General features: G+C 44.4%; 2 protein-coding genes across 2 annotated transcripts; both read left to right on the forward strand.

Moving 5' to 3' along the window:
- Positions 1-202: 202 nt before the first annotated feature.
- Positions 203-5,432, forward strand: LOC136457092 (vesicle-associated protein 2-2-like). The gene is made up of 8 exons (XM_066457134.1): positions 203-541; positions 2,247-2,317; positions 2,467-2,548; positions 3,131-3,246; positions 3,336-3,941; positions 4,384-4,446; positions 4,544-4,621; positions 5,308-5,432. Exons 1-8 carry the CDS (start codon positions 493-495, stop codon positions 5,416-5,418), a joined length of 1,176 nt encoding a protein of 391 aa, XP_066313231.1. The 5' UTR covers positions 203-492; the 3' UTR covers positions 5,419-5,432.
- A 2,213-nt stretch (positions 5,433-7,645) lies between these two features.
- On the forward strand, positions 7,646-10,212 carry LOC136457091 (uncharacterized). The gene is made up of 2 exons (XM_066457133.1): positions 7,646-9,162; positions 9,415-10,212. The coding sequence occupies exons 1-2, from the start codon at positions 7,653-7,655 to the stop codon at positions 9,525-9,527; spliced, it is 1,623 nt and encodes a 540-aa protein (XP_066313230.1). The 5' UTR covers positions 7,646-7,652; the 3' UTR covers positions 9,528-10,212.
- Positions 10,213-14,063: the final 3,851 nt, after the last annotated feature.

The raw sequence follows: 14,063 nt of genomic DNA on the forward strand, positions 1-14,063 counted from the left end.
ATTCCTCTCGTGATTTCGAACTAAACTGTATAATTAGTTATTTTTTTATCTATATTTAATACTCCGTGCAAACGATTAAAAATTGATGTGATGGAGAGTGAAAAAAATTAGAATTTGGATGACATCTAAGTCCCCAACTCCCTCCCAAACCCCGTCCGGCCGTCCCACTTCGTCAAAATCGGCGCTGGGGGCGAGAGCGACCGTCATCCCTCTTCCTCCCTGCTCCTGTCCTCCCGTCGTCTTCACTCCGACGCCTCCCCCTGCTGCTGCTACCACTATTGGGAGGGGGGCGGTCCCTGTCGCGCGCGACGCCGAGCCTTCGTGACCGGGACAGGCTGCTGATTCATCGCGCACCACCCGCCGGCTCGGCCTCGGCCTCGCTCGCGCCTCGCCACACCTCGCCAGCGGATTACTGGTGGTGGGCAGCCCTTGTGCCTGTTGTTGTGTACCCGGTGCGTCTACTCGCGGCCGACACCCCTGCGGCCGGCGGCGATGGACCAGGACCTCGTCGAGATCCACCCGCGCGAGCTCCAGTTCACCTGTAAGTCCCCGCCCGCTTCCCCTTCCCCGCTCCGCTCGCCTGGCCTGGCCTCATCCGCCGACGCCGATGAAACGCACGAGCCCGTGACGCCGGCGCCGCGCTTGTTTGTCGGGGGCGTGCTTATCTGCTTCGATTCCGTGTTTCGTTGGCGTAGCTCACGTTTTTTTCCCCCCGTTGCGGATCGTCTGTATGTGTGTGTCTCGTGCCAAGGTCTATGCATGACGCTGTCTGATGATTCGAGTTAACTTTTGCCGATTTGTTGGTTTCCTGTCGCGTGCGTTGAATTGAGGATAGGCGCAGAGAGTAGCCCACAAGTGAACTACTACTGTTGCGTTTGGTTTTGGGGATCGGCTTCCGAACCTGCGATGTACTCGATGGAGTAGGAGCCAAGCTAAACCCCTTGTGAATTCGGGAAGCAAACGGTTTCGTCCATTTTTTTTTATTTCCCCCCACCTTTGCTTTCTCAGACTACAGTTGTAACGGTTCCATGAGCTTTAGAGGACCACCTCGCAGAATCCCTCTCTCGGTATCCAATCGAGGCAATAAGCCTAGCCTTTTTCAACCTTCTACTTTGTCAGTAATGTGTGGCAGTGTCGAGTGTAGAGGCCGTAACTTTTCTTCCAGCCTACTACTTAGTTGGTTGCTTCCATTCTCTTCGTTTGGTCACAGACAGGTAGATTTTGTGGTGCGAGTGGTTGTAAAGTCCGGTGGCTGCTGCTGATGGGGCGTGTGTCAGCGTGTTACGGAAGCAGGGACGGAGGGAAGGATCTGCTTGGCTGTTGGCTCTTGTTAACATAAATGAAAGTGCACTAATGGCTCCAGTGGTGGAGCTAGAGAAAATTCTAGGGGGGTGCGCTCCCCTCGTGGGGGCATAGACTTTTATTTTGAGGGTGCGAATATGGTGAAAATTTAGCTATAATCACTGTTTTTCTGTTTTTGCGTGGGTGCGGCCGCACCCACTAATGACTATATACATCGCCCATGAATGGCTCACAACACTACTGATATTAGTTGTGTTGAGAGAGAAGGACCTTGATGAGAGGGAAAGGTTTTAAGCTTTATGAACTTGACTTGATAAATTATTTGGCATCCATAGACTGCAAATGTGTTGTGGTGCGCTTCGGCCGGACCTGGACTGAGTACAATCATGGCTGTAACTGATTTTGTCTCAAAAAGGTCGGGTTACACTATTAAGTGAAAAATGGTCTTATGAGTGTTCTCGGGAAGAAAATAAAAAAGAGACAATGAGTATGCTTAAAGTAATAGTTGGGAGACCTGCAGTGAAATGTTATATTTAGTGACCTTCCTATAAGAAAGTGTACTTGAGTTTTTCCCATCGCTATTTTTGCTCTGGTCTCTGTGTGAATGCAGGTAACACACTAGTCAAATATCTGTGCAATCAAGTGGACTTTGTGATTTTCACAGGAAAAATCTAACTGTCTCTCACAGATATCCAACCTACCATGTTGAAACCTTAAATTGTTCGGCTGGTCAGCTTGGTTATTGTACTGAACTCAGCATCCTTTTTTTTTAACATTTCTGCATTGCTACATCTTCGTTCTGGACTTCTAATCATGCTTTCAAATGCATTATTTTGTTTTCACTAGTTTTGTCATTTCATTTCAAACCCTGGACTCTGTATTTGTTGTCTTTATTTTTAAATGTAAATCTGACCCCCCTTTTTCCTGTTCTGTGTTGTTTACAGTTGAGGTGAAGAAACAAAGTTCATGTGTTGTCCACCTAATCAACAAGTCCAACGAATATGTTGCTTTCAAGGTTTGTCAACAACTTTGACTTAGCATCTTAAACAAGTCCTATTTTCTACTCAAGTCTTTCTCCAATCATGCTAATGGCTCATATGTGATGTCTAGACATTGAAATATTGAATATCCAATTATCCATTCCTTTTTCCTCAAATTGGCTAGGTTAAAACAACATCTCCTAAAAGATACTGTGTTCGACCTAATACCGGAGTTATCCTTCCGAGGAAAACATGTGAATTCACAGGTATGCATCTACGCTCACTGTCATTGATAATGGTTGTGTTTATTGAAGTAGAACCATGTTGGTAGTACTCTGATATCATTTGAACCTACTTCTAAGAATTGTGCTTACTTGGGGGTTAGAAGTTAAAAGAGACATGTCATAGCCATCTTGTCCAATGTCATTTTGGCGAGTCAGTTTGGGTTTTCAAGGCAACATTTTCCACCAAATTTCACTATGTGGTTACTGGTATTGGCGTTTGAGAGGTGGAAGCACAATAATATTGTCAAGTAAAAAAAAAAGGCAATTCAGTAATTCTTAACATCCTCGTGGAGTCCTGGTTCGGTATCAGTGTGCATGAAGCTAAAGTGATAAGTTTCAGACCGGAGGTAGTAATTCTGACTCTTGTTTGATGTGCATTACAAGTGGATTCCTTCTTTACTTTCACTGCCCATTAAATAAACACTTGTGCTTGCTATTGGTACAAGGGCAATAGTTATTAAACTTTTCTGTCTTTTGTATACCTTGTCAGTTTTCTTTCTTATATTGGCTACATTATTCTTTCCTCTTATTCTATTTGTGCTTGCTTTTTACTTATATATGTAGTTACCATGCAAGCACTCCGAACTGCTCCACCAGACATGCAATTAAAAGACAAGTTTTTGGTACAGACCACAGTTGTTCCTTATGGTACATCTGACGAGGAACTCGTTCCTGCTTTTGTAAGCACCTAGATATAACCTTTAGTTGCATAGTGTTCTTTTCATGTCATTTGTTGTAACTGTGATGCTCACTAATTCTTTCGTATCAGTTCTCCAAAGAAACTGGCAGATACATTGAGGAAAGCAAATTAAGAGTTGTTCTTGTTAGTGCATACCAATCCCTCGAAGAGCAACCGACTAATGGAATTCATGACACTGAGCCAGCTGTTGGAATTCCTGTACTGAAAGAGATGCCAAATATAGAGAACGAAGTGCCAGATGTTGCAAAAGAAGTTCCTGCCCCTCTGGCACAAGCTCCAGCAATTGTGACTGGAATACCTTCACCTGTCGAAGAGACTCCAGGCCTGAGAGAAATTCCTGTGCCACTGAATGAAGCACCAGCTGTATTGGCAGAATCTCCTTCCGCTCAAAAAGACCCCTCTGCTATTACAGTTGAACATGCCCCTACTGTTACAATTGAACATGCCCCTGCTATTTCCATTGAATCCCCTCCTTCGAAACAAAGTGTTGCACTTTTTAAGGAATCTCCTCCTCTGAAACAAAGCGTTCCAGTTTTTAAGGAATCTCCTCCTCCTTTGAAACAAAGCATTGCAGTTTTTAAGGAATCTCCTCCACTGGCGGAAACTACTCCTAAAGAAGCTGTTATGCTAAATGGCCGAGGACTTTTCAATGTGCAGAACCATCAATTATCTCATGTAAGCTTCCATTATCTAGTACACCATATGCCCATTTTCCTTATTTTAGCTTAATATAAGCGAATGGTCAGTAGAGCTGTTAAACATGTTTTTGATACACTAGTCACAACCCAGCTTCTAGCCCAACAGAGTTACATACACCCCAAGCAGAACCAAGCCTTAATACTGGTTAGATTTTGGCAAAAAACCACCTGTTTTCTACTGAATCTTTATTTAAAAATACAGTTATGAAATACAATGGTGAAGAGTTACTTAGAAAACTGGATTGAACTTGGAATTGTGGCCCTCATCTTGGCTCTACAGTTCTGATTTATTTCTTTCACAGAATCACAGCCTTCAAGTCAACGTATATACATAAAACTCCCAACTTGCATGGGGATGTTTTGTTGTTTTTCTTTTCGTACAGCAATGTGTTCATTTTCTCCTTTTACATATGTACCAGGTAACAGAAGATGTTCAGAATATGAAGTCAAAGCTCAACAATCTTGAATCAAAATTGGAAGAGGTAAGCTGAACACCATGGGATACTTTCCATTACTTAAACAAGTATCAGGATTAGATTTTAAATGGTGAAGATACTCTAATATGTTTCTGTTTCGTAGGCTGAAAAGATGATAATAAGGCTAAGAGAAGAGAGCAGAAGTACCACCCAGGAGCGGGATAAGCTACAGCAAGAAATGGTTTGTCTTGAACTTCATCGATATTTATATTGCCATCTGGAAAATGTAGAACAACTATATATACTTGCTTAAAAGAAAGAGTATTCAAGCATAGGGTTTTTAGCTTGGCTGATAAATAAGAAGCATGAAAAAGCTAAACGCCTTTTAGCCACAACCCCCTTCCCAATTCCCACCTGTTATTGTTTGGCCTGAAATTGGTAGGTGCAAACTAACACATTTATAGTCACAATGAATGAAAGAGGTTGCATTTTCTAGTCAGATCCGCACTGCAATGCATCATGCCGTTAACTGGTTCTGGTAGATTCTCCGTGCCATGTTTCTGCTGGAGGCATTTGTACCAGATGCTGGAGGGAGCCATCCATCCGGAATTTCATTTACTAAATGGTCCCCATATATCCAAACAAAAAAAAAGTCCCCTGATAGAATCTGACAACCAAAATTTATTGATGCATTCATTTCCCAATTTATGCGTTTAGATCTGGAGGATCGACTGATAGTCACCTGATATCTTATCCATGTTTGAAACTGAGTACTGAAGATACTCTGAACTATCATATTAACCTAATGGGTGTTGCAAACTTCTCACTGTCGAACTGCTCTTTTACGATCATTGAATTTGCTTTGATTTAGACTTTAGTTATTACAAATTGGTATATTATCTCTAATATGATGCATGGTTTGTCCAGGTATTCCTAAGAAAGAAGGGAACCCCAAGGAGTCAAGTGGGTTTCCCCTTGCTCTTTGTGGTGTACGTGGCGCTTCTTGGTACCTCACTCGGTTACCTGCTCCGCCTATGAGTTCCGAACTCTAATCTAAAAAAAGTTCAGCAGATGGGATGCTTCATATGTGGCAAGAGAATCGAACGGCAGTTGCACTCTAAAATGTTGGAGAGATGAATTTATTAGCATTATTAGTTCAGAACATATGGTTTTGCACATAACAGCAGTGCTAAACTACCAGTTGCCTGTATGTATAGAACAGTTTTTTCGCGTTGTATAGAACCCACCCAAAAGATGCCTGCTGCCTTGTAGACTAACCTGGGATTCTTCCATCCGCCGAAGCTTTTCTTTTACAGTTGTCCTGAATCGGTATTGATCTGTTGTGTGACTATTTACACCTGGTTTAGTTCCAGTTATTGATTTTGTGTAGTTAATTAACTAGAGTCTAATAGAGGCACTCAGTGTATTGAAAATCCAAGAAAGTCACGAATCGCGACCGTTTAGTTCGTGTCAAGATACCAAGATGTAGTAAGAGCCAGCCTGATTGGATTTTCAACAGTCTTCATCATATATAATACGGAGTACAGCGAAAAGTAGGGAGCATACAAAGGATGGGCACGCACAGCGGCCTGCAAACGGAAATACATTCAACCTGATGGGCTCTGCAGAGGGCCACGGGGTACAGCACTACTGCAAGCTATACGTTATTTCACGTGGAGGATCTGATCAGGAATCGGCATCAGAATTCAGAAGGGCGGCGGCCCGCCGGGGCCGGGGTGTCCGAGGAACGGCGGGCAGCAGTCCTGCAGCAAGCAGCAGCAGCAGAGAACGTAGAAGCTGCACAGCAGTACAAGAACCATAAGCCCATCAGGGTCCTAAAATTTTTCAGGCTAACACGAGCCAAAAAAAACTAAACGAGAGATGCTGAGAATCTTATATAATACTCCCTCCATCCCAAATTGTAAGTCATTCCAAGAATCTTGGAGAGTCAAAGTTTTTCAAGTTTGACCAAATTTATATAACAAAATAATAATATTTATCATACCAAGTAAGTATCATTAGATTCTTCATTAGTTATATTTTTATATTATACCTATTTGATGTCATCAATCTTTGTATTTCTCTCTATAATTTTAGTCAAACTTGAAAAAGTTTGACTCTCCAAGATTCTTGGAATGACTTACAATTTGGGATGGAGGGAGTATACACTAAAGCATTGAGCAGCATCTGATTGGACAGTTCTGTTCGGTCTACAAATGCAAGGATTGGAATGGTATTAGCTACAGTAGTTAAATATTCAGCTCACCAAGATCCCATGAAGCCTCCAAAGCCAGGTCCCCAGAAACCAGGTCCACCAGGCGGTCCACCAGGCAGCGGCCCCCAGCCTGCAGGGCCTCCTCCAGGTGGGCCCCACCCTGGGCCTCCAGGTCCATGAGGACCCATCTCGACCGCCCACGAAGACAGGAAGCTGCCTAACCACACAGTCCACAGCTGCACAAAAACTCAGCCCAGGCCACAAAATTTTGAAGAGTGTGAACCAGTGCAGGTGAGTGTATGGACTGATGTGATGCAGTGCTAGCTCAAGGTGGAGGAGGATTTTATAGACCGGCGATCAAGATTCAGGACTGGCAGCTGTGCATGCACCTGCCGTTCAATAGCAGCTCCATCTCATCTCATCCTCTGGTCTCTGCCTCAACCACTGGTCTTTAATTAGTGTTGCATTCTAGGGAAGTGTTTTGCACTCTTAAGCTTGGTTCACTACATGACTAACTGCGCCTCAGTTGTCGCCGGTATTGTGTGATCTACAAAAACATGGTGGTGTTGCCTCTACCCGGTCAACATTTGTATCAAAGCTGTCAGCATATTAGTAGTAGTAGGGGAGGGGAGACAATGAAGCACCTGAATAGTTCCCTTCCTTCTTGGATCAGCAAGGATAGCAACGGACCGGCCAGCCGAGCCCAATGATCACAGCCAGCAGGCACAAAGTTAGTTTTTTTTATAAAAAAAATCTATAAACGAAGCAAATTTTACAGCAATGATGCGCTGCAATTAGACAACTAGCACACCTGTCGCAACCCCTTCAACAAAAACTTTTGTTTGGTTACGGTTTCCCTAAATTTGTCACATCATGCATGCATGCGTTTTCCCCACGAGACTTGTCCATTCATGCATGCACGTGGCATACAAGACCCTAATTAATCTCCTGCGACTTCTCCTTGCCTCAAATCCCAGACCCCCCCATATTGGTTCCTCGTACTCTCGTTGCATTTTGCATCTCCGACGCTCTCTCTCCTCTCCTCCTTTGAGCCACCATGGGCTGCGGTGGCTCCAAAGAAGCGGTGGCCACCGGCAACTCTGGCAGCAGCAGATGCAACCGATTCAAGAGGAAATCCAGCGTCGTCGACGCCACCCAGCCATCGTCTCGTGTGCTTCAGCCATCCAACAATGCCTCCACCGCCGCTGCGAAGGCCAATGGCGAGGTGATCGCTGAGACGAAGGACAAGGCAGCCAGATTGAAAGAGAAAGCCATTGGGGAGAAGAAAGAGGAAGGGATCAACAACAAGGCCGAACAGGTCGTGAAGGACAACAAAGAAGCTGTCACTGAGAAGGAGGGCAACGCGATCTCGAAGGCGAATGCCATCGGGGAGGAGAAACAGGTCGAGATCAAGAAGGATGAAGCAGTCGTCACGGATGCTAGAGAAGTGGTCACCGTTGAAAAGGGCAAACAAGCATTGACCAATAAGGCTGCCAAGGAGAAGAAAGATGAGGTCGTCAAGGACAAAGCAGTGGTCGCCGATCAGAAGGCTGGCATGTCATCAACTGAGGATGTGAATGTCATTACCGAGGAGAAAGAAGAAGATATCAAGAAGGATGGTGTGCTCAAAATATCGACTAAGGCAGCCGTTGAGAAGGAAAATGGGGGTGACAATAGAGACATGGCAACCGAGGAGAATGATGAGGCTGCGTCGACCGAGAACGGCAATGTTGAGGAGAACAAGGAGGATGACAGTGTCACCTTCCCGGTTGCCATGGTGACAGAGGAGGATGGCAGCATCACCTTCGCAATACCAGATGACGCCGAGGCCAAGGACGATGAAAGTGTTACCTTCGCAAGTGCCCCCACAACCAGCAACATGGTTGCCATGGTGACCGAGGAGGATGGAAGTGTCACATTTGCAGTACCAGTTTCCCCTGTGACCAAGGATGATGAGAGTGTTACCTCTGCAGCTGCCCCAGCAACCAAGGACCACGACATGGTTGCCATGGTGACTGAGGAGGATGGCAGTGCCACCTTCGCAAAACCATTGGCCCCTGTGACCAAGGATGGTCACAGTATTAACTTTGTGGCTACCCCTGCGACCAAGGATGACGATAGTGTTGCCTCTGCAGCTTCCCCGACGACCAAGGACAACGAAATTCTCAGCTTACAGGCTGCCCAAGAGGAGGAGGAGGAAGAGGAGAAGGAGGTAGAAGAGAAACCTGAGCCTTCTGAGGACAATGAGGAGGTGGAAAATGAGGAAGAGCTGGCAGAGCCTACTGTTTCTGAAGATGAGGAGGCCATGACCGAAGCTGATGGTGCAACAAAAGCTGAGGAGGAGGCAGCAGGACAGTCTGAACCTTCTGAAGATAATGAGGTAACCAATGAGGCAGATCTGCCAGATGCTACTGCTGTTGAGCAGGTGCTAACCAAAGTTATTGAGGAATTCAAAGTGGAGGGGAGGGTGGACACAGTAGGCGAGAACACGGTTGAGGAGGAAGACGAGAGTGTCTCCAAAGAGCCAGATGAGGGGAAATCCATTGCACCTTTGAGAGACGAGGATGGTAGGTTGAATTTTCTTACTGTTAACTGTGCCATTCTACATATTAAACCACACATTTCTTTTATTTTGGCATGAACTCACGCTAATTGATCAGGCCAAAGTAATAAGTCTTCTGCTGCTATCCTTAATTTACAATTGTTTTGTTGCTGACACCATCACTCCCTACATGCAAGCAATTATATAATTCTGCTCTAGAGTTACCATCATGTACCGAACTAAGTACTGGCATAAAAACCATTTGTCCCATGTGCAGGGGAATCAGATGGGAAAGAACCCATTGGTTTGCACAACCTCTTTGACTCGGATATCCCAGAGAAGAAGAGCGATAATGAAAAGGATGCTGCTCTAAGTGCGTCGTCTTTTTGAGCCCAGAGAAGGAGAACAATGATGAAAAGGCTGCTGCTCTAAGTGCATCTTTCTTTTTGAACTGAAAATGATGTACCATACCAGATAACATGTATGCGTCATTGAATGTTCAACATGCTCTGTTCCTTTTAGTCAAAGAGGTTGTGCATGCATGTGTGTTCTATATGTGCTTCTTACTGCTGCATACTTACAGAATTGATAGAGTGACTGTCATTCTGTGTAATACAGCATTAAGGTATCTGTCTAAAAATACCATTTTAGGCAAATCTATACTGACCATGTGGTTTCAATGTAGTTGGTAGGTAGTTTTTGATGAGTTTGTTGCATTATTCAAAATCAAGGACATATAGAACAACAAACGAAGTCAGCATGTCCTTTTCTAGACAGGTTGTCTTGTCTTTATTCAAAAAATTATATACAAATGCTAATAGCAAAATGATGCATCAAGAGTTGGGTAGACATTTTTTAAAGTCATTATCAACATGAGGAAGGGTACTTGATTGTAGTTAGTATTCTACTCCCTCTGTTCCAAATTATAAGTCGGTTTGGCTTTTCTACATCCATAGTTTTTACTATGTATCTAGACTTACAATTTGGAATGGAGGGAGAGTATGATATGATACAGTTCGCAAAAAAAGACATGATATGATACAGTCGAAACAGCTGGGTAGGTCTCTTAATTAAAGTACAAATGATGTGCTTACCAGAATTCAAGTTGATGTTGACGGCCCACCAGCCACAATATAATTTGCTATTGATAGATCTGACTGTGTCCTGTGAATGAAGCAAATTTGGGGAATAAAACCATACGCGCAACACTGGAAAAAGAAAGCAAATTATTGAAGACATCATGGCCTTAAACTTCCGCCAGTATCAGCACATGCTACCAATGTTGATTGTGGTACCAATATAATCAAATTAACACTTGATAATGAAAGTGCAGGTCAGAAGAATATGAATTTGACCAGGATATACTGAAAGAAAAAGCAGTAAGCTGATGCCAGTTAGATCATATAACATTCCTACTGATGTGCCTGTAGCCCTGTAACAAACTTTATCCTGATTGGGTGGTAGTGGTACTAGTTGGTGTGGAATTGATTGGTTGAGTGAGTTGTCTCATCTTCAACCAGAAGGACGAAGAAGAAAACTAAACTACAACATGGAAAAGTGGACAGTGATGCCTCAACAACTAGCCCCACACAGCCACAAAACAAAGCCCGAAAGCAAAGAAGATTCATATCAGACATACCATTGAATAGAAAGACCTTCCATCCACAGTCGTTGACATAAAGAAATTCCACAGCCAAGAAGTCTTTAATTGCCCCCCTCGCCTCCTTCATCCCCATCCTACCAAAAACTCATCGCTCCTCCCTTTGTAACAGCTAACATGGGCAAGCTGTGTTGCAGCCAGGAAGATGATGAGCCAGAGTTCAACTTTCTGGGGCTGCTTGTCACCGTCGTCCTCGCCTTGCTGCTGCTGATGCTGTGCACACCTCCCCGGCGCAGGCGCTGCGTCGTCTACAACCCTTACTGCTAGGATGGGGCCATGCCTTCGAGCTTCAAGGTAGGGAGGATCATCTTCTGAGGTGTGCTGGGGTGAATAGGAGATGAGCACCGAGCTAGGCATCGATATTGATTTTAGTCAAGTTCAAATTATGAAATAAATAAATTATGCTGAGTTGTAAAGCATTCTATTATTATCAATAATGTGCCTACTGCAAAAGGTTGATCTGTAACCTGATCCGAAAGTTATTGCTAAATTGACTACTCAAATTTGTTGATTTCGTATTTGAGTTGCCTTCTGCAAGATCTATTTGTGTCCAATATTCTGTCAAATCAGGGAAGAGAACTTAAGGCACCAAAATCCATCGCATCTTCACAAAACCTTTTGAGCCTAGGATTTTGTGTACAATTTTGAAGGGGTGAGTGTGTGTAGTTCGTCTCGGTTCATGAATTGCATGATCAGTCTGTGCTACATCTTTTTTTGAGGTTCAGTCTGTGCTACTTTAGTGTCAAAAGGAAGGAAACAAAAACTTATACTAGCATGATCCGATGATGCAAGAGTCAACAATTACTTATGTGTCGTGATAAACACAGATCTATTTTATATATAAGAGAGAAAAATATTGGAGCAGAAAAATCATGGTTCGAGCATTGAGGTGGGGACAAATAAAGTAGTCCAAAGCAGCCAAACGTAGCATCACCTGGGGAAACCAATGGTCCACGAACTCGCCCTCCGATCTAATCCCCATATCCCTCCACCTTGTGATCCTCTAATCCGCAGCAATCCATACGAACACTTTCTTCCTCCTTGTTTACCCCCCCCCCCCCCCCCCCCCCCCCCCCCCCCCCCCCCCCTTCTCTGAGGTGGTAGCGCCGTGGCAGGTTAGCCACCTTGATATGATGATATCCATGATGAGAGACTTGTAGGAACGGGGGCGCAGCGGCGCGGAACCCGGCTGGGAAGGGGAGGGAGAGCAGGAGGAGGAATGGGAGCCCACTCGCCGCGACGGGAGCTGCCATCGCCGTCGCCGGACGAGAAGGGAGCATCAGCCATGGGGAAGAGTGCGGGGAAGCACTATTTCGCAATCTGTTATACTTTTTCCAGGGAGTTTTGTGCAAAAAAAAAATCATATTGTTCCCAATTGCAATTAAAAATCGTGATCATTCATTACGGTGCTTAAGTGGAATAATATCGGTCGTGGTTTTTATTTGCAAGTCCATTTTAGGATATTTCATATATAAATATACTCCGAGAATATTAGTCGCGAGCTATTTTGGGGAGTTTTAGTAAAGTGTCGCATGACGAGTAATAATCTGATTCATTTAAATGTTTTTTCTATAAAAACAAAAAATGTTGACTACTGAAAATGAGAGTCAAGTCCACCAATAGAAGAGGTCAACCTAAGCCAAGTCGCACTAATTTATTATGTTGCATCTCCAAAGCATTTGTTGCTAACTTGATGAAAAGTGTTGATTTGGTTAGCTAGTTAGGTTGAGGATGATCGGTTCTGTTAAAGGTGTGAGCTATGGTTATGGTTGCAATGCCCTCAGTATTTCATTGTGTGAGTGGTTAGTAGCGTATAGCTTTACTAGAAGTAAACAAGGTCGTTATTTAAGATGGAATTTGTTTATCTAGATTTTAAGTTGTCTCGTATTTTCTAAGATGTGCTTAATTTTTTCGATGTGCCTCTAGGAATAGAGTAGGTGAGGTCGAATGCATTCTATGTGCACGCTTCTTTTGTTGTTGAAATCATATAAAAGAGGACCGAAGGAACAGGTCCTCTTCATGTCATGACAAAGTTTATGTCAAAGTCCTGTCAGCTCATCTCATGCTACGTCTAAGCAAACCATCCGATAATTCGAATTTTAGCTTTTTACCTGTACGGCCCTGAAAAAAATGTATCTTCCTTGTATGGCCTCTTTTTTTTTTTTTGAACTTACCTGAATGGCTTCAAACCAAACTTTCATTCCTTCTATGGTCTTCTGTCAACTCTATTTGGTCATTCTGTTTGTTTCCCCACTTATAGATATGCGAAATGTCTAAATTGCCCTTCTGTTTATTCTGAGACCGAGGCAAAACTCCCGACCGAGACCGAGCGAGCGAGCGAATGGGGAGGGCGCCGCCGTCGGGATCTCTCCCGCCTGATCCAACTCCGCCCGGACCCACTCCCACCCTTGGGCGTTGTGGTGTAGGCGGAGGCGCCGCCGCTCAGCTGGTGGAGCACGCGCGGCCGGGGCTGGTCCGGCGAGGCACCAGGCGGCCCCTCCCGCGGGCAGCACCTCCAGCGACGGCGAGCAGCCCGGCGCCATCCCGCATCGGATCTGCGCGTAGAAGAGCAGCGAGTGCGGGCGGCTGTGGCGAGTTTGTCCGGAGATGAGGCCGTATCGGGGGCCTCGCCGGGAAGGGAGCTTAGGCGGTGGTGGTGAGCCTGTACAGTGCAGCAAGGGAGGCCCCGCGTGGACGGCAAGTGCAGCCGCACGTCCAAATAGGAGCAGCAACGAGCTTGCATCAGCGACAACCGCAGGCTTATTTTGATGCGTTCCATGCATCAGCGGCAGCCGCAGGCTTATTTTCGATTTGGTGGTGATGCGTTTGATTAGAGTCATTTTCATGATCTTGTATTAGATTTGAGAACAATGATGTTTTTTAACAAGACTGCATTTGCTGAATTTTTTGATATGAATGAAAGTTCAGTTCACCATGACTTCAGATCACAATGTATTTGTGTCTTGATTCCCTATAATTTCAATACATGGAGCATTATCTCAAATTCATGAAAGAACAAATTGCAGGACCTGTATTTTTTTTACCAGGGGTAAAATACCCATTTTACCCTTGATTTAACATCATAAAGTGCCAAAATAGACGGAAGGCCATATAAGGAAATAAATTTTGGTTCCGGACCATACATGTAAGTTAAAAAAAACGGTCATATAAAAAAGATGCATTTTTTTCGGGACTACAAGGGTAAAAAGCTCTTCGAATTTCAGACGTCACTTTCAGCCAGCGGTCCATGTCTCTAATGGGCCGAT

The sequence above is a fragment of the Miscanthus floridulus genome, chromosome 6 (genome assembly GCF_019320115.1).
Source record: "Miscanthus floridulus cultivar M001 chromosome 6, ASM1932011v1, whole genome shotgun sequence".
In the NCBI taxonomy this organism is placed as follows: domain Eukaryota; kingdom Viridiplantae; phylum Streptophyta; class Magnoliopsida; order Poales; family Poaceae; genus Miscanthus; species Miscanthus floridulus.

Excerpts from the sequence above, each read along its gene's own strand:
- LOC136457092 (XM_066457134.1), top strand. The coding sequence starts at position 493 with ATGGACCAGGACCTCGTCGAGATCCACCCGCGCGAGCTCCAGTTCACC. Across the intron at positions 2,318-2,466 it reads ACGAATATGTTGCTTTCAAG|GTTAAAACAACATCTCCTAA; the intron begins GTTTGTCAACAA and ends CAAATTGGCTAG. Across the intron at positions 4,447-4,543 it reads TTGAATCAAAATTGGAAGAG|GCTGAAAAGATGATAATAAG; the intron begins GTAAGCTGAACA and ends TCTGTTTCGTAG.
- LOC136457091 (XM_066457133.1), top strand. The coding sequence starts at position 7,653 with ATGGGCTGCGGTGGCTCCAAAGAAGCGGTGGCCACCGGCAACTCTGGC. Across the intron at positions 9,163-9,414 it reads ACCTTTGAGAGACGAGGATG|GGGAATCAGATGGGAAAGAA; the intron begins GTAGGTTGAATT and ends TCCCATGTGCAG.